General features: G+C 41.3%; 1 protein-coding gene across 1 annotated transcript in view; it reads right to left on the reverse strand.

Moving 5' to 3' along the window:
• Nucleotides 1-19,320, reverse strand: part of cacna2d2a (calcium channel, voltage-dependent, alpha 2/delta subunit 2a) — a 183,476-nt gene that overhangs the window by 44,786 nt on the left and 119,370 nt on the right. Inside the window, 4 exon segments of the mRNA XM_034673948.1 lie at nt 1,673-1,730; nt 1,961-2,092; nt 17,495-17,516; nt 17,518-17,634. Coding sequence (XP_034529839.1) covers nt 1,673-1,730; nt 1,961-2,092; nt 17,495-17,516; nt 17,518-17,634 — 329 coding nt within the window.

Genomic DNA, 19,320 nt, shown 5'->3' on the forward strand with positions numbered 1-19,320 from the left:
GTTTGTTTGGGATTTTGAGTTAATACAAAGTTAATCAGAGATCAAGGGCTTTCTATGCTTGTCGTTTGTTTGTTTGCTCTCAGCAGGTTGACTTCATCTGACAAGCCTGGCCTGACCTCAAACAGCCACTCAGATTGAGCCGGACCGCGACAGAGATGGAAAACGGGGTCAGGTCTAATCAACATTGCTGTCATGATTATGTCCAGTTCACTCCAACCTGTAACCAGGCAACAGGCAGAGCTGCCACAAAGCCGATGTGACAGTGGCAGGTAGATTGAACGTGGAAGGACGGGCGGGAAGCTGGGGCAGGTGGGTGTGTGAAAGGGTGGGAGACGTTTGGACCGAGGCAGCCTAGTTCTGTCCAGTTCAGGACACTCAACCGCCCCGGCACTCTGCAGTGCACCGATCAGCTGCTGCAGAGAACCACTGGTGTATGTGGGTACTTTAATCAACAACGTTAACCCCTATCTTGTTTTGTCCTTGTAGCCAACGCATCAACAGTATCACTTACTGAGATAAACACTGGTCAAAAAAATGTGAATCTTATTCTGTTAAACAATATCCTTTATTCAGCTCTGGGCAAAATGAAGCAAAGAGGGTGAGATGAGGGATGAAACGCTGTACAGGAATCTTATAAAGGCTGGATTTAAGTCACCTGTGGTCACATTTTCAGACCTTTTATGAGTAAATATGACTTTCGCAGCCAGCTAAGGAGAGATATTTGGAAATATGTCCTTTAAAATTGCTGTTAGCTTCTTTATAATAGCTGCATGAATGTTGTGTAAGTACTTATGTGCAAGCAGTGAAGATAAATCATGTTATATTTCAAATATTTGTTAGACATGCAGATCAAATTCTAAAAAAAATGTCATCTTACATATATTTACAAAAGCCATATGCCACGTTAAAGTGTGCAGGTTAAAGTTGGGCATACTTTCAAGCACACGAGTAAAAAAATCTAAAGTGTTTTCAGCTTGTGTGAGAAACAGATCAGATCACAACAGCTTGTCAAATTCTGAAGACAGCATGACAGTGCTGCTGCTGACAGCACAGGTGTTACAATGACAAGTTAAATTTCTGCAATTTTCTGCTGCTGCTGCTGTTTGTATTGGTTAGAGGCTGTCTGCTCTGAGCAACACAATCCTCTTTACTGTCAGCGCTCAAATGGACTCATCTAAAGTGAAAAAAAACACATTTTCAGACACTCATCTTGACTGCTTTCATGCAGCTAATCTATATATGAAATATGCAAATGTGTACATAATTTGACCAGATGTAAGGCTGTAAAAGCCCTCAGAGTTTTGGTCATTTATTGCAGTTAATGCTGTGTTTCATATCTCTTTTATCTGTAACTCAAACGTTAAAGATCTGAAACTCTCTCTTGGGTATGGTCCGAACTAGAAGACTTCTGTGCAATAATATTTGAAGAACAGCACATTCAGGGTTACAGACAATACCACTGTAATTTTTTTCATCATCATTCATGCCCCTAAGAGTCCAAATGTGCCATTGAAAGAGATTAAATGTATCTTCAAATTACTTCAAAGTAAGAAAATGATGATGATAATGGGTGCTTTTTCTGTGTTCTTCCTGAAATTGCTGGGAGCAATTAATTAGAGGAGCAATAATTAAAATGAAAGTAAAAATATGTTCCGACAGAAATGGCACTCACCAAGGTCTCCGGCGGACGTCGTACAGGTCAATCTTGTTGGGTGCCCTCCATGGAGTGGCTGGAGAGAGCAGGAGAAAATAAGTTACAGTCTGTCCGGTGCATTGTAGGATATTTCAGATCAGATTAGATCAAAGTCATCATAATTTCATTCTGTCTATCGAGTTACCAGTACAGCCATCTGATAAGAAATTGCCAATGTTCTGCTGCTGAGGAGCCCCAGGGTCAATTTAGACTTTATCTTGCTGTGAGTTATGAGGCAGACTGGTGACTCGTCACCCTGAAGCTTACCTGGGTAGTAACGAGTCACTCCCGTGGCACTGCCGAACACCTGCCAACGCAGAGAGTTGTCCTCTTGACGGTTCTCTATGAAGACCCGCTCCAGAGCCTGGGTCCAGTTTAACTCATTCAGGATGACTGGGGCTGTGGGGGCACAGACAAAATCAGAATCACATTAATGAACCACTAAATACACCTGAGACTCTTTTTTATGATTTATGATTTTAAGCCTTTCCTGGATAGGTCAGCTGAAGAGAAACGGCTAATGTGGGGAGTAGAGTGAGAGTGACATGTGCCAAATGGTCGCAAGTCAAGAGTTGAACCTGCAATCATTGCACCAAGAACTTTGACAGCCCCTCATATGGCCCATTGTTTTTTGAACTGGCCAGTTTAGACAGAAAAATTCCAAGTTTTTCTTTAGAGAAGGATAAAGTTTAAACTGATTTTGACTCGGCTTTGATGCTGGCATGCATCCAAACTTTTCCATGACTCAGGGTGCAAGAGGACACTTTAAGCTCCAATAAAAAGAGGTCCTCTTCCTCAACTCAGAATGTGCTTCTGGTTATAAAAATGTGAGAGAAAATGTAAATGAAGTACTGATTATTTGCCATCGTCCCTCAAAGTAAGTATAAAAATAAGTGCCCTAACTACAGGCGCTGAAAATAATTTTATATAATCCGATTTAAGCCCAGTTATGTATTATTAATCTTTTAGCAACTCTATTTCAAAATTCTGAATAAACACTGACACATTTCATAATTTTTTAATTAAAAACTCAAAATATAACCCCTGGTGTCTAGTGTATCACACAGGTCATAACATCAGGTTTTTCACTGTTAGCAACCTAAAGGTCGGCTCTCCTTGCTGAACAACCTTGTCCCTGCCGGCGGCCGTAAGCTGAGCACATAAGAATGGATGTATGCAGGCAGCTCGGCCGGCGGTAGACGTCTAAACGGGGCATCAGTCTAATCTGGATGATCTGTGAGGGGCGCTAAGGAGGAATCTGAGAGGACCTTGGAGGAGGACATGTGTCACTCGCAGCATGTGGAGGCAGAAACCATGTCTGAATAGCAGAGAAATATAAAATATTGCTCCAAATGTTCATGAATATGTGTGTGTGTGTGTATGTGTGTGAGTGTGTCAGAGGGATTTGTGGGTGCTGTGAAGCTAAAGTGCTGGTTTGTTTGTGCATGCTCCTAAGCGCATTGACGTGTTTGTTGTGAGTGAAAACGCAGGGTCACAGATATTTCTCACAGGTCAGCGGCACTCGGTAAAATGGATTTATGGTTGCGGAGAAGAGCATTCATCATGTAGTCAACCTGAAGTGGAATAACACCACAAACATGTCAACATGTGTCTTGTTCCTTTTTTCACCTCAGACTCTTGTAACTTATATTGTGTTTACACCCTCCTTCTGTTTCTGTCAAAGTTCGATCCAGATTGTTTTTTTTCTCATTGTTGCTCTCACAAACACAAACAAACAAACAGAAGAAATCTCTCAGTCTGTGTTTATTAGCTAAGCGGGAGTCAGAAGACGGGGAGTGCAGAGGTTTAATGGCCTACTGATTAAAGAGGAAACAAGAGGAGGCAGGAGAACTTCACTCGCTTCTGATTTAATTACTCAGCCAACCAAAGCCAGACAAGCCTCCAAACCGACAAGTCCAGCTTATCTCATCCCCTCCTTTGAGTTCCAAACAAATAAATGATCATTATCCACTTTTCAAATGCTTTTCAATTGCTGCTCTGTCCTTGAGGAGCTGTCGGTTTAGAGGTAAGAAATCGTTACTGTATCCACTGCTCACCTCTTTTAAAGGCCTCTATAAAGTCACAATCCCATCATACCTGAAATACAGAAAGTTGTTTTGAATGCTCAGCTCCACGTTCCTCTCTCTAAAACAAAAGCCAAGTTTCATTACTCTCCAGCATCCTGTAAAACAAATGCACGCAAACACACACACAGACACGGACGCAGGCACACTCACTACAGCAGCACTAAGAAGTGTCTGGAGGATAGGAATATATGAAAGCCAAATTGCTGCCATCACCAAGGGGAGCTCCTCGACATGTTTTTTTTCCTGAAAATTCTTAGACGTAAACACAAAGGAAGAATGAGGGAGGATAGAGGGAGCCCTACAGATGGGGATAAACATAAAAACCCAGGGAGAGAGGGGAGAGGACGACGATTGATGGAGAGCAACACAGAAATTAACACGAATGAGTGGCTGCTTTCACAGCTCAGAGAGGCAATTTCTCGCCCACGAGGCAAGGAGAAAAAAACAAACAACACAAACTTCAATTTAAACCGCTAAGACCAAAATAGAAGAATTCAAGATGTGATTGACGTCAAGGAATTGATTATTTGAACTCTTTTGATATTAAGTACCGAATGTCAATAAACCTTTGCCTCATGCTTGGTAGGTTAAAGACTACTGGTGGTTTTAAACTCAGATTAATGAAGACAGCAGTGTATCCACTAAGATTGCAGACTAGAACTTTTAAGTTATCACAAATTCATATTTTCTACTTTCAGTCAAATGCCATGTCACCTTTTTTGCTCTCGTTTTTGCCAGAGACATTTCTGCTGCAAAGTTAATTCCACCTTGCCAGAATCAGGAAGTAAAGCAGCTTCATGTTCTCTCAGAACATAAAGTGTAGATTTTCCAGGAGTCCAGACAGTCTGAAGAACTACAAAGAGTGAACTGGAGACAGAAATTAGTTAAACTCTCAGCATCTTTGCTGTTTTGATGTGAATTTTCAAAACTTGCCACAGACTCTCTCAGACTCATTTAGGCAAGACCGGTGGCCATATTTGACTGATGTTTATGTGGAGATTATCAGAGAACCAACCCGTGCTTTTCAATTTCATCGAGGCTGTGCAATAATCCGTGGTCAAAGAGTGGACTGAGTAATGTGTTAAAAGTATTATCCTTTTAAGCATGAGCTATCACAGCAGGTTGAGGGAGCTGCAGCCCGTGTGCAATGAAGTCCCGGCTGCTCTTATCTGGAGAGGCAGCAGCTCTGGAATGATAGCTGTCCCAGACAGGCCAAGGGCACTGACACATCCTGTGACCTCTGTCTTAAACTGGCATCATGGTCATCTCAGTTAGCTTGACTAATAGGCAGTAAGCGAAGTATGGGTATGTAAACAGATTATCAGCTGTATTACTGCCCAGGACTGCCATAGCGTATTTTCTATCAAAGTTTGACTGATAAACCGAATGATGGATATTATGAAGCCAATATTTTCACAATGCTGTAATGTCAATTATTTCTTCAACAGCATGCACTAATATAAACACTCACTCAAATGAGCTAATACACAGATATACATTGTTTAGGATTGTTTAAAAATTGAGTTATGATGTAGTTTGTCCTCCAGAGTTCCTATGACTACATGGGATACAATTACTTTCATATCTGCACATCAAAGCTCTATTTTTAATTGCAGATCCAAGATTCTCTATGTATCAACAACTGTGGTGGTAACCAATACATTTTCCCTTCCTGCATCTTTACCTGTATCGGTAAAAGTACCAGTATGTTCTGAAAATCCAATGTCAACCAAGCCAAGTGTTGATAAGTCATGTTTTTTAATCAAGGGTTATAAGACAAACCAAAGTGTAAGTGTGATTGTGTTACCCAACATAAACAAACTAAACAGCTGCAGATGTAAGTCACCTCTGCAAAAACACACACACACAGAAACACACATCTGGTGATCTGTTTAGAAAAACGGCCTGACCAGAGATAAGGGAACACAGCAACCTAATTCTCTTTGATTTATTCTGCGAGGATGTGCCGTGACTTCTCTGGACAGTTGATAAAAAGACAAATTTCCCCTGGGTGGTGGGGGGTTGCTCACATTGGCAGACAGGGCCTCAGAGGAATGTGTTGGCCTCATCTTTCACGTAAAACGTGCCTCTCTCTGATATGTTTAAAAGGTAATTCATCAGCGTGCCGCTCCCCTGACATTTAGAGCACCCTTGGCTTTGCCCCTTTATGGAGCAAGACAGCACACCAAGTAGGGAAACAATTATGAGTGGGATTTATGGAGCATCTCGGCGTGAGATCATTTCTCAATCCCCCCACCGGCACCTCGTTCCTATGACCCCCACCCCCAACACCTCATACAAACATTATTCACACTGATCTACTGAGATAAAGAGCCATCCAAACAGATCTGCGCCTTACGCCCTGTATTAATCCAACATTATATAAATAGGTTCATGTATTCAATGTGCACACAGAGCAAGAAAAAAGGGCACAGCGGGCTGTAATACATCATAGTGCAACACAAGTGGTCCCTCATAAGAAATCCATAATGGAAAAGGAGCCAGAGCTATTAGCTAAGTCCCTTTGAGGAGTCATAAACATTATCATAAAGCATTTACATATGCTTCTTTTGAACAGAGTGACTAAATGGCACAGTTCACTTCTACTTACTTTGACATATAGGTGACATTACTTCAGCAGACAGAAAAGGCGGCACTGAGACAATTGCAGCTTGTTTGGTATCTTAGTGAGTTAATATCCAGACGGCATGATTTCCCAAAGTCCCATTTTAAAGGTCATCTTTTATTCACTGTATTTTTAGTTAATGCATAAAAAGAACAAAACAGAACAGAATTTTCAAACAATTTAAAGCCTCTCAGACTATTTCTGGTAGTAACATCAATTTGGTAAAAAAAACATTGTCCTGTTCACTTTGAGTGTGAGTTCTTAACAGTTATAAGAACACACATGTTGTTTCTAAAAGTTGTATTTGTCAGCAGTGTTGAAGAAAATCTTCAACATTTGAGAAATATCAGCAAATAGAGGTAGACTGAGTTTTGTGTGTTTTGCTCAGAGTTTTGAAAAGTGGCATTTTGTTTTTCTCTCGAAACTGCCGCTGTACCTTCCGCTGTCTTGTCTGCCTTTCTGTCCTCGACGCACATGCGCAGTAGTGGTAATCGGGGTCAGCCGTGATGTCACCGGAAAAGTTATGCCCAAACAGTATCATGGCTAGCCGGCTAAGGAGCTTGAAAGTTTGGGATTTTTCCAAAATAAAAGAGAAGAATGTGCAATGCAAAGAACGTGCCTTCCATGGTAGTATCACGGCGATGCACAAGCATCTGAAAAGGAAGCATGTCATGGCGTCAACAGTGAGCTATTTACTTGACAGCAATGTCATGTTTGAATAGGAAATGTGATACCTAATATTTTATAACGCCACATTACAGTGCTAAAAAAAATACGTTGCTCTTCAATGGACAACATTGTTACCATTGTGCCTTCATTTTATTTTGCACTATCACATTAAAAATCTCAGAAATGCTGCTACAAGCTGCAAAGTCTGTCTTTATTTTTAGTTGGCACATACCTTAACCACTTCAAGCTGGAAACAAATGATGGTTATATAAGAGCAGCTGCATGTTGGTGCGATAAGCTGCAAATAACGTATGATCCGATTAGTCGACTAATCACAAAAATAATCGGTGACTCGTCGATTATCAAAACAAATGTTTGTGGCAGCCCTATGTGATACCATAAGTTACGAGAAAGTACAGACAAGGAAGGAAGAAGACTGGATATCTGGAGAGCGACGTGTTATTTTGGGTCTAAAGTATTGATACTTGGGCTACATCAGGGCTACAATATATTGCCTAACAAATGTTTGTTTCTCCTCTTTTCAAAAATGATGTCCCACTCACGCTGTACCATTTAAATCCTACACTATGAGCCGTTTAAAATAACTTTAAGAGATAAGAGGTAAACTGTTTTAGTCAAGCAAGCAAGCATGTTTGGTGAACTTACAACCAGCACCCCTGCATCTGCATTAGGGATGCACATTTTAAGTATTTTCCGTGATCGATCTTTGGAAATGTTAACGATCAATTATCGATTAATTGATAAAAAAAAATCATTATTATTCTTACGTCAAAAAAAAGACCAAATACGTTGTCTTCCCCCTAAATTATATTTTCTACAGCAACAAAATCCATATCACTGACGGGATTCAATACGGGTACATGTTTGACACGCAGAATATCAACGATCAGGCTCATTAAAATATTCTACGGACATAGTCTTATAAAGTGAAGGCTGAGACTACTAACAGAAAAGTATTTCAGACTCCCAGTGTCCAGTTTTCTGTCTACTCGTTCTTATTGAGAAAAATAATCATGTGTATTCAATCAGGTGTCAGCCGGGAGCGCAACCGGGTCACTATCAGTCCAGCTGCAGAAAAGCTCAGACGGATCTGATGTTGCTGGTCTGCAAACATAGCGTACCTGAATTTCCCACCTGTCTGTTGCCTTTGTATCCAAAGGTTAAAATGTCCTGTTTAAAGCTGTCACTCTTCGCGCCCGTGTTCTTGTTGGCAGCAGTTTTGTATTGATCCTCTTTAAAAGCGCACGTGCAGACCTGACGTGCAGCCGCAGCCCCCAACTGAGTGTCTCCGCTGTGCGCAACACTTTTAACAGCTGATTCACATCCAAACAAGCTTTAAACTTAAAACACCTCCCTGATAGCTGAGTGTAATATGAGACCACATGATGTTTGTTCCACGTGACGGAAAATTGATAACAAAAATGCATGTTTCGAGTAATTTCTAAACAATCAATTAATCGATAATCGATTAATTGTGGTCATCCCTAATCTGCATATACCACTTTACTCTTGTCTCTCCCTGTTGTCAGCTCAACTCCCCTTCTGTTTTCCTCCTGTTCCCTCCCTGTGTCTTCTTCTTTGCAGCCTGTCCGACTTTGAAAGAGCCTGAACCATAAACCTTTCATCATGCAGAGGAAACGGCAGCAACAGGAGCTGGCAGCCACTCACACATCCGTAACAGACAAGCAAAAAGCAAATTCTAAGCCTTCTCAGAGAAAATGTGTCTTTTTGTGGCTGCTTGCTTCAGAAAAATAAGTCCAGGAGATACTGTATAAACTAATTTGTATTCTCTGCAGCGTGCTGGAACTGTTTCCAAGAATTCCTTTGCAGCCGAAACAGCCGCATTAACGCATTTAAATTAAAACTCACATGGCTGATTCAAGCTGTTTCGCGAAGGAATAGCATTTAGTTTGAGTGTATTTTTCAATGAGGACCTCAGTTTTGTGAAAAAGTAATCTCAGGCTGTGAAAGGGGTGTGGGGGGTAAGATAAAGCAATATGCAGAATAAGACAGAGGGGAGAGATTTCACCACACCTCCAGAGTGCTCCTCCAAATATTTCTTTTCTAATTAACGAAGAGCGGTAAATAACAAACACATGAAATGTAATTTGTGAGCCTGCTGGTGAGTGACGTGGAGTTTGCCGTGCTGACTGTTCTAATTAGTGTGCGGGTAAATGATAGTGCCCCTTCACTGGGCACACACTAGAGGGGAGGATGGGTGAGGGAAGAGGAGAGGAGGGGAAAGGGGCTGAAGATGGAGTCTGTAAAGTCAAGAATGACAGAAATACAGCCCGCAGTGTTTATACTGTCTTTCTTCTCTTTTGGTTAAACTTTAAATCCCATTTCCCTTATCCCCCCTCTCTCTCTATTGCTTTCTTCCTTTCTTTTTTTTTTAGCACCCTCACTCTTTTTCTTTTTTTTTGTCCCTTATTTCACAAATCAGTTTTGCTTTTTTCCACACATTTAAATCGGGTTTGATGTTGAAAGGGGCTGAGTTAAACTCCAGTGTGGCGTGAGTTGGTTGACAGGGAAGCTTCCTCCACTGGAGGAAACCTGGGGCATGTGAAACAAATACAAGCTGCATCAACAAACACGCACACACATGCACAAACTAACAAAGATGACATATTACATTCAGTCTCAGCTCACTGCAAATAACCACAGCGCATAACTTTAAGGTGGAAAACCTGGCATGTAGTCGAAATGAGAACAATCACTAATTACAGCAAGAACATATAACTTGACAAAATCACAAAAGCCTAACTCTCATTCTTCTCAGTACGACTTCTCCTTACTTAAGTGAACAGACCTGAGTGTGTGCAAAAGTCGCCTTTTTCCCTCCAACACAGAGTAAGCTGATCAATGTATAACAAGACGAGAAACTTCAGGGGTGGCTTTATTTATATGAAACCCTGTACTCATGCCCTTCTATTTCCACTGCACATTACAAACACAACACTAAATGTGCTGATTACGAAGGAGAACCAGATGTTGTTCCAGGAGCTCCCAATAGCAAACACAGACTCAAGATCGCAGCAGCGAATAAGTGGCTAACATTCAAAGGGCAAGACGTACGAGTGTCACGTAATGACATTGGCTTCAGATTTTTGTTCTCCTAATTAACTAAGCCTCGGAATTAATTGGATGTGTCAGCCTATTGACCAATATATACGCTTTTCATTCTTTGTGTTACTGCTGACCATTCACAGCCTTTTAGCTCAGCGAGAGGAAGAACCATTTGTTGTTAGGATCCTTTTTTTAAGTGTTTAAGTTTTTGAAGTATTGAACATCAAAGTGTACATAGAAGGACACTCGGAAGACAGAGTATAATGACATGGGGCAAAGGGCTGCTTCTAGGACTGTAGTTTCTGTACAATGGGGCTGAAATTCAACCACTGAGCTATACTTGCACCCTGGAAAATTCCTTTTGACACAGGAAGTAACTCTAATCTTTATTGACTGATGAAGATGGTAATACTGACATTTATACAGTCTGTGAAAAGCTCTAACTCGGGTGCAGATGAATGTTTCATGTCATCACCAGAGCATGTGAGTGATCAGAACAACAGCAACGTACAACTGTATACTGTGATGACTGATAGACTAAATAACATAGTACTGTTCCTAATATTTATGCTATTGTCCAATAATAATGGTGCTGCAGGACTGTATAAAAGCTGCCTGTTTGACAGCTCTAAAAAATCACATTAATAATCAAGTTTAAAATATGACTGCCTTACTAAAGCTGACTCTAAGAGCTTCTATAGACAGTATTTTAAGTTAACCTAAACTAACGGTTTTATCTCACCTTACGGTCTATGGTGTCAACAAGCAGAAGCAAATGGCGCTGGAACTCTTTTCCGTGGATTGATTTGACTTGATGTGTCATCGGTTTTCCTCTAGTGTTGCTCATGTTAGTGAAAGTTAATGACTGTCTTCAATGGCTTGTCAAAGGGTTTTGACCAGGGGTGCAGCTCGCTTGGCTGGAAGTGAAGCTTCCGCAAAAACTGCTCCCCCTGGTGGCTGGCTGCAGTAAAGGTCAAAAACTCTGTCTCCCCCATTCATTTGAATGGGGCTGCAGTTAAACTTTAAAAAATAAATACACGTTGTACGAACGTTTCTCACATCTGTATGCTGTGGTGATATGTAGTTATTATTTGACTGTTTTGTGTTCAAGGCCTCTTTTTTCTGAAAAGTTTCTATTTCGTTAGTTATTGGAGTTTAAAAAACAGGGTTTTACTTCCGGGTTTGCTTTGATTGACAGCAGCCATAACGGAAACTCCATAGGATCAATGGGAAAAGGCAGAGAAACACTGTCCATTTTATTTACAGTCTATGGTTTTGACCAATCAGAATCAAGCATCTTACACAGCTGGAAGATCAGTAAGAAAGCCGGGTAATAAATGGCAATATCAATGACTACTGTAATAATCCTATCCTACAAAAACTAACACTTTAGCATCTTTTAGCTAATTGTTTTGGATTTGAGGCTTGCAGTTGTTTTGGTTCACTCTGTTTCCAGCTGTAGCAGGAGCTTTTAAAGTACCAGCCCAGCAACAAATGGCAGACAAAGTTAGCTGCTTGCTGGTAAATGTCTTGGAGCTTTTAGCCACTGAAGAGCCTAAGGTCAGAACTTTGGAGAGCTCAACAATGACTAGGGGATGAAAATAAGACAGCGTAAATACAGTAGTTAAGTGAAGTTGGCAAAGTAATCTTGGAAATGAAAGTGCACTTTGAAAATATTAGCATTGTGAAAAAATAGTCTGATACAAGTAAGTTTAAACATGCAAACCCACAAGTATAGTTCTAAAACTAAGACAAAAATAATGGCTAGAGGGACTGCAAAGGCAAGAGCCCGGCAGGGTGATAATGCCTGTGTGTGTAAATGTGTGTTTGTCTGTGTCTGTGGTTGGTGGGATGAGTGGGAGGGTTAATCGCTCCATGCAAAACAGTTAAGCTGTGCTCTTTCATCTGCACACACAGTTAGCCAGTCCTCGACATTCATTTCTGACAACCAAGTTTCTCACTGTGCCAGACAACAATAGCAAAGTGACAACATGACGTTAGGCCGCTGGAAAAGGCACTGCATGTAGCGGATTTAAAACTTCAAATTTAATGAAAAGACTTCCCACATTCTCTGGTGGTTTCCTTTATTCCCTGCTGGGAACAGTGGCTGCCTATTCTCATATCAACACTGACTCTGTGTGGACACTGTACGCATAATTGCCAAAGACAGATTTACAAACATACATATTTTTTAACATATGATATTCATGCAACTGTAGTGACCCAATATGGATTAGCATTTACCATCCATAGTGTCAGTGTGGTCAAATTATTAGTTAGATTCTACAGAATCTACAAAACAATCACTAAAGAATAATTCTTGTATTCCCCTGCTGTTGTCATCCTTTCAGCGATTATAGATTATATTCTTCGGGCACTCCCTCTGCAATCATTCCACAAATCATTGCCTATTCTTTACCATTTCTATAACATTCCCCAATTGAATACAACCTGTTTCTCCACAGACGACACCAGCCACATCAATTTATTCCTTTGTGGCTGTGTTGCCATGTCCATTCTGTAATGAGCGATGATAATTAGACGAAAACTGTATGAATGTTGACCTAAGCTAATTAGAAAGTTTGCAGACTTGGCAGCAGGAATCAGCAGTGGGATAATGAATCATAAAATGGTTCATTACTGCGCCCAGGGAACACTCTCAATCTCAATAAACGGACATGGGGCCTAGCAGACAAATCAAACCAGGACGCATGCACTGCCTCATTTAGCTGCTGAAAGGATGACAATAAAAAAGTGCCTTTTTTTACCCTAAATGGTTTTCTATTATTAAAGTGTCTCTTCTCCTTTACTATCCTCTCATCCCCTTTCACTCTATCTTTCCTTCCATCTCGATTCATCTCAAAGGACACCCATTTTGCAGCGGCTGCCATTTTCAGTGCATTAACAATGTGTACCAATCACTCCAACAAATCAGAGAGTGAGCGTTAATAAACAACACTTGACAACAACTGTTGAACATTATGCTGCACTTTGCACTGTGCTCCATTCTTCCTACAGCTTTCTTTTCTCTGCTTTACCTCTGGCCTCCCCCTGAGGAAATAAAGAGTTGAGTCTTCCCACTCACACCGCTTCTCCTCAGCTAATCCTAAACTCACAGGTATACTGTACATCCAGACCTCTTCAGACCCAGAGGACAACAATCCACCCACGTTAGCTTCCTCAGACATCCTCTCCAAGGTGCCCCGCAGGCTCCCACTGATGGGACCGGAGCAGAGCATGACATGCAGATAATAACCCCTTTTGCCGTCTCTTTCAAGACAACACTGCTCCCAAGGCATGAACTTCATGTAAGTTATCTGTACGTTCTGTATGTTAGATGCTAGATGAAAGAGTCTCCAACCAATTTAGCACATCCAAAACATATTGAAATTCTCGACAGATTAAGAAGAACCTGAGATATTTCAGACATCCTTCTTATTTGCCAAAGTTTGCAGCCAACACCCATAATGCACCTCAACTACTGACAGTATAATAGGACATTCTAGTATTAGCAGCTTAGCAGCTAGCAGCTCAAGCAGATAGGAGGAATAGTCCAAAGAAGAGGAATTTGATGGATTTTTTCATTTTAAATATGTTGTTAAGGCCCCAAATGACTCGAGTGACATCACATGAGGCAATTTGTAAGATTTAAGGCAGCTTCTTGTGATCCACAAAAGCTATTCATAGAACTATTTTCTTTTTACATGTATATTAACTTCATATATTCCACAGACTTTTAAACAGACTTTGATGTGTAAATCAGTGGACCTCTCGTTTAACTTTATGGAAATTGTGCTTCGCCCTCGACATCTCAAAATTATGTTCTAATATATTCATCTGAGCTCGGCACGTTTGGTCCGGCTGCAAAAGCAATCTTAAGATTTACGGTACATTTGAGCAGCATGTTTCCATCACAGTTTATTTATAACCAGCCACTAAAACACAGCAATCATATCCATAATGGAGTTGGCACAAAATCTGCAGTTGGCAATCTTAGCACAGCAGACGACCCAAAGGGAGCTAACTAAACAACATCAATAGTAAACATACTCCAGAGAACAGAAGTGGGAAAAACTAATTCTATACACCGCACCACCCTATTCCTCTAGTCTCCAGCAGGCTCAATCAAGAGGCCTTTATTCTCTGACTCATATCTTCAGACAGGGGAACCAGAGCTGGCACAAAATGGCTCCGGGAACAATGTGAAGGCCTGATTGCTCTATTGTGAGTTAGCTTTGGCCTTTGACATCTCCTCCTGAACCAAGAGCGTCTAATTCTGACAAGATTTGTCTGGAGACACAGCTGGGGGCCATTGTTACAGACAGGTGCCATACACTGCCGGTTCAACAAAGAGGGGTGAAGAACGAGACGGAAAGAGGAGGAGGGAAAAAATGTCACAGTGAAAATGGCTGTCTCTGCACGTGCTGTGTGTTTCTGAGTCTGTAAAGTGGCAGACAGAGTGTCTGAAAGGTTACAGGTGGATGACAGAGGGAACATGCCAAGTAAAATCAGGAGTCCAGACAGGTACATATGTTCTCTTTTGTTCTTTTGGCAGATGCTGAATAAAAAGGGTGTCATGTCTGCAGGGGAGCACAGTGTCGACAGGAAGGGCAGGGTCCACAAGCAGGGGAGACCATGACCACAGAGAGAAAAAAAACACACAATACAGCTCAGACTCGATGTGTGAGACCTTCTGTCATTTGAAATTATGTTAGCTTGCTAAAGTGGTGGCTGAAGTATTTGGAGGGTGAGAAAGAGCTAGCATACTGAGAGGGAGAGAGAGAGGGGGGATGAGGTCAAGCCAAAAACAGAGCACTGTTCATCTATCAACGCCGGATGACTTGTTTGGAAACCAGGTGGAGACATCTTTAATGGCACAGGTATAACTATTTTTAGTGTCAAAAGCACAGAATTCAATAATACAAACATTTCCAGCAGGGATGTCTTACATTGAAATTAAAATTTGACTAACAAAGTATTCTAAAGTGAAACAAACTCCAGAATACAGTCAAAATGGAGCCAAATGTATTTAACATGGTCAAACACAGGATCATAAGGTCTATGGGTACTTCCCAAACTCAGTCAAGGCAAATGTCTGTTTACATGAGTCTAGTTCTGCTCGAGGTTTCTGCCTGTTAAAAGGAAGTTTTTCCTTGCTGCTGTAACTTAGACTGAGTCTTATCCTGACTTGATGTTGTATCTTTGTTAAAGCTAGGGTTGGTAGCCACAGAAAACTAGCTTGAATTTGAATGTAGCATATCCTCAGGACTCCGTCTAACTCCCCCCCCTCGAAGCTCCACCAAATGACGCCCCCGCTCACATGCACGAGCGACGCTGATTTGTGACCATATGACCGTGACTGATACAAAACCGGTCCTCAGCACATTGATTGTGTTTTGCACTACGTCAGCTCATGTCCCACTCAGTGGTAAGAAAACACCAAAATGTTTAATAGTGAAAGTTAAAAACACAAACAAACATGAAATGTACGCGCAGGAGGCGGGCAGAACGGCAGGACGGGATTTGATTGGATTAATAAATTGGATCCAAATGGCAGGGATTCGTTGGTGTTTTCCCAAGTTTACTCTGGCTGTAGATAGAGGCTTTTTTCCCTCATTTTTAAGAACACTAGATCTCTAGATCTGACTACCAACCCCAGCTTTAATAATTCAACATAGAGTACGGTCAAACCTGCTTTGTTTGTAAAACCTTTTTGAGATAACGTTTGTTGTGATTTGCCGGGGGTCCGCGTAGCTCCCGTACCTACGCAGTGGCCTACGCACGTAGCTGACGTGCACCTCCTCCAAAATGTAACTACGTGTAGAATCGACGCGGACCGCAAGCCCTGTGATTGGTCTGCTCAGCGGCATTGTGTTTCCCGCATTTATATCACTTCCGGGATCCCGGACATCGGCCGCACATCGGCCGTGTATTTCATCTCCTCCTCTCTATTCTTCATGAAATCATGTCTGTATGATAAACAGCAACATGTATCAGCTGTAGATTAACATAACACGCTCTCAATCACTGTGGAAAAGTAAACAGAGATCGTAGCAGGGCCGGAAGGAGGCGACCAGCTATCAGAGAGACCACACTGCCCTCAAGCGTATCGGCGGAGAATTGCAGCGCGTCATGGACACAACGACGCACATGTATGTGGTGCTCATGTCCGCGTCATCCCCTTCTGTGTAGGGGAGACGCAGAAGTATAAATCAGCCTTAACGGTGCTACCACCACCAGGTGTGGTCCGCGAGTCCTCCTTCCCAGATTAACACCCACATGCCTGTGCCAGTCCCACATCACTCAAGTTGAGTGGTTATATGCTAGTTTAATCTGACACAGCCTACATACAACTTTTTTCTACAGTAAAACACTGCCAAACCAAGCTGCTCTACAAGATGCCATCCATCGTTTGTGCTCGTTTACATCTGGGTGGCAGAGCATTGTTCCACTATAGCAGAAGCCCCGGCCTGGCTAGTGCTAGCTAGAACTACAGATAAAACACAACATATGACCAACATGTCTGACCGACCATTACAACAGTATTAAGTATTTGTTAAGCCGTAATTCTGTAAGTAGTAGTAATTCTGCTGCTGACTAAAGGTGACACCCTTGATGATAAAACCCTACATTTGTTTGGGATTATTCAAAACATGCTATAAAGTCTTAGTGTGATTAAAAAAAAAAATCCAAGGACTCATCCTGTGTTTCATTGTACTGCTGAGTCATCGCTCAGTTCAATAAAATCAGAAAATTTGTCTCGAAGAATTCTTCTTGAAAATCACTGAAGTATTTCAGTGATTCACTCTGCACTCAGAGTGAGTGAATATTTCATGTTCATACTTTAAAGACACCCGCTGCCTGTTAGACTAGTCACCTTGTGTTTCAAGGTAAATTTCCAGAGTGATACCGTGGGATTTGTGTAAGGTTTGAAGACAGAGTGTGGCTTAATGTGTTTATTTTTACCTCCTCTCTGCAAACACAGGTGAGAGAGACGTGGGCAACGGTAAACAGTCTCCTGCTTCAGCTTCATCATGCTGTGATTCAGTAGAAAACCTGTGTGTGTGATGTTACTTTTACATTGAGCAAACTTGCTGAATCCAGAAACAATTCCTCATAACATTCCACTGGAAATGATACATCCACACTGATTCAGTTTGGATCTTAAATATATCCCATTACAGAAGCCAAGATGCAGTCAACACTGTTTGTGCAATCCTTTTTACTGCAATTATGTTGTTGAGGTTTAAATTATTTTTGGTCATATAAAGGCAACGCAGTGTCCAACAACACAACAGTAATGGTTAATGAAGCAGTATATTAGGTACTTACAGCCTTTGTATATGTCTGTAGGGAATCTGGACCGCACTGGCGGAGTAGTTGACCTTATTTTTAAAGTTGGGATCGTCCACGAACTCCAGCTCCAAAGATGTCGCACTCTCCAAAGGGTTGTCATCTTCTCCATCCTCTGCCTGCAGATACACATGCACACACACGCACACACATATACAAAGTGAGACACTCAACTAGAAAACTGAGGGGAAACATGCAAATATAGCACTGCGTTCTATCACCTTCCATGCTGTGGCTTTAAAGCGCCCATCTGCGGCTCCGTTACATACAGTTAATTTCCTCTCTTACTGATTCACACATGAAAATCACAACATTTAAAAACAAAAATAGTCATTATTCCGCCTTTTGTCTGGCTGGTTCTGTTCTCTCGCTCTCATCACAGAACAACAGCAGGTATCAGAGCAAACAGAGAGACTCATTAGTACCGAGATGACTATCACAGACACACAAGGTGCCATACAAATTAACCCTAACAATAACTGGAAACCAACACCACTTAATCACTGTTTAGCCCCCCCACCCACTCAAAGGATAGTGTATTCATATTAGATGCTCTTTTTCTTTCGCCTGTATTTTTTTTTTTAAAGTGTTTATAATACAGTGGGTTTTTAATATTCCTGCATTTTCAGCTTCTCCGTCTTTATATTGTATATTATGAAAAAGCTTGGCACACATTCTGCATTAGCAAAGTGGCAGATATCAAAGAAAGCCAGGAGATAAAGAGGAAAAATGACATTTAAGCTTTTTATCTTGATACCTTATCAATGGAGTACAATCTGTGTCTGTTCCAATGGGAAAAGGAAGAAATTGTAGAACGAGAGAAAAATAATGGCAGAGAGATATAACCCAATGCTCAGGCATAGTTTATGAACCCTCTACATGTGATTCCAGTTTGAATCCTTTGAGTACTTTCTAAGAAGACAGAAAAGTGAACAGGTCAAATTTACATCTAGGAATTAAAAGGAGGTAGATTCCTGGTTGTGTCTTTCTTATATCATTTTCATTGAAGTGTGTTGATGCACGGAGCTCTTTCATACACTGCCATGAGGAAGTTGGCCCAAATCACAGTCTGGCTCCAGGCTTCTATTATTCCTCATTTTGTAAATCATCACTTATTCAATATTTGTAAGGATTTGTCCTTACAAATTTGTATACCGTTGATCACTTCACACATTCTAACTGCTGAGGAGCATTATCTTACCGCAGGTTAAATCTTTGAGCGAGCAACAACTGTGAAACTGCAACGCACACATTGTATATTTTAATAAAGCAGCATGGTTAATTGGATGTGACATGATAAAAACTGTTTGTTTTTGGGAGAAATTAATCAAAACCCCATGTCCAGGTTTGAAATTGATTGATGGGCCAACTTTAATAGACAATTAAAATGCAATTACAAGCTGTTGTTGGGACCGTTGTGTGTGTAGGGGGGGGGCTTGTGCAAGAGTCCCATTAAAAGTCACCATAAGGGACATATTTGTGTTATGATAGAGACCAGCTTTAAGGACAAAGGACAAGATTTTAAGGTTATATTTTTGGGACTTTTGCCTTTATTTGATAGGACAGCTGAAGAGAGACAGAAAATGTGGGGAGTAGAGAGCGGGGGAAGACATGCAGGATAATGGTCGACCGGCCAGGAATTGAGCCGGCGACTCCTGCGACGAGGACTGTAGCCTCTGTATGTGGGGCGTCTAGTCCACTAAGCCACCAGCGCCCCAAAGGACAAGATTTTAACTACAATAAATAGGAATGGCTCATAGTTGTACCTCAACAAATCAAGGTTTAGTAGAAGCAGTTTGGAATTT

This window comes from Notolabrus celidotus, chromosome 1 (genome assembly GCF_009762535.1).
Source record: "Notolabrus celidotus isolate fNotCel1 chromosome 1, fNotCel1.pri, whole genome shotgun sequence".
In the NCBI taxonomy this organism is placed as follows: domain Eukaryota; kingdom Metazoa; phylum Chordata; class Actinopteri; order Labriformes; family Labridae; genus Notolabrus; species Notolabrus celidotus.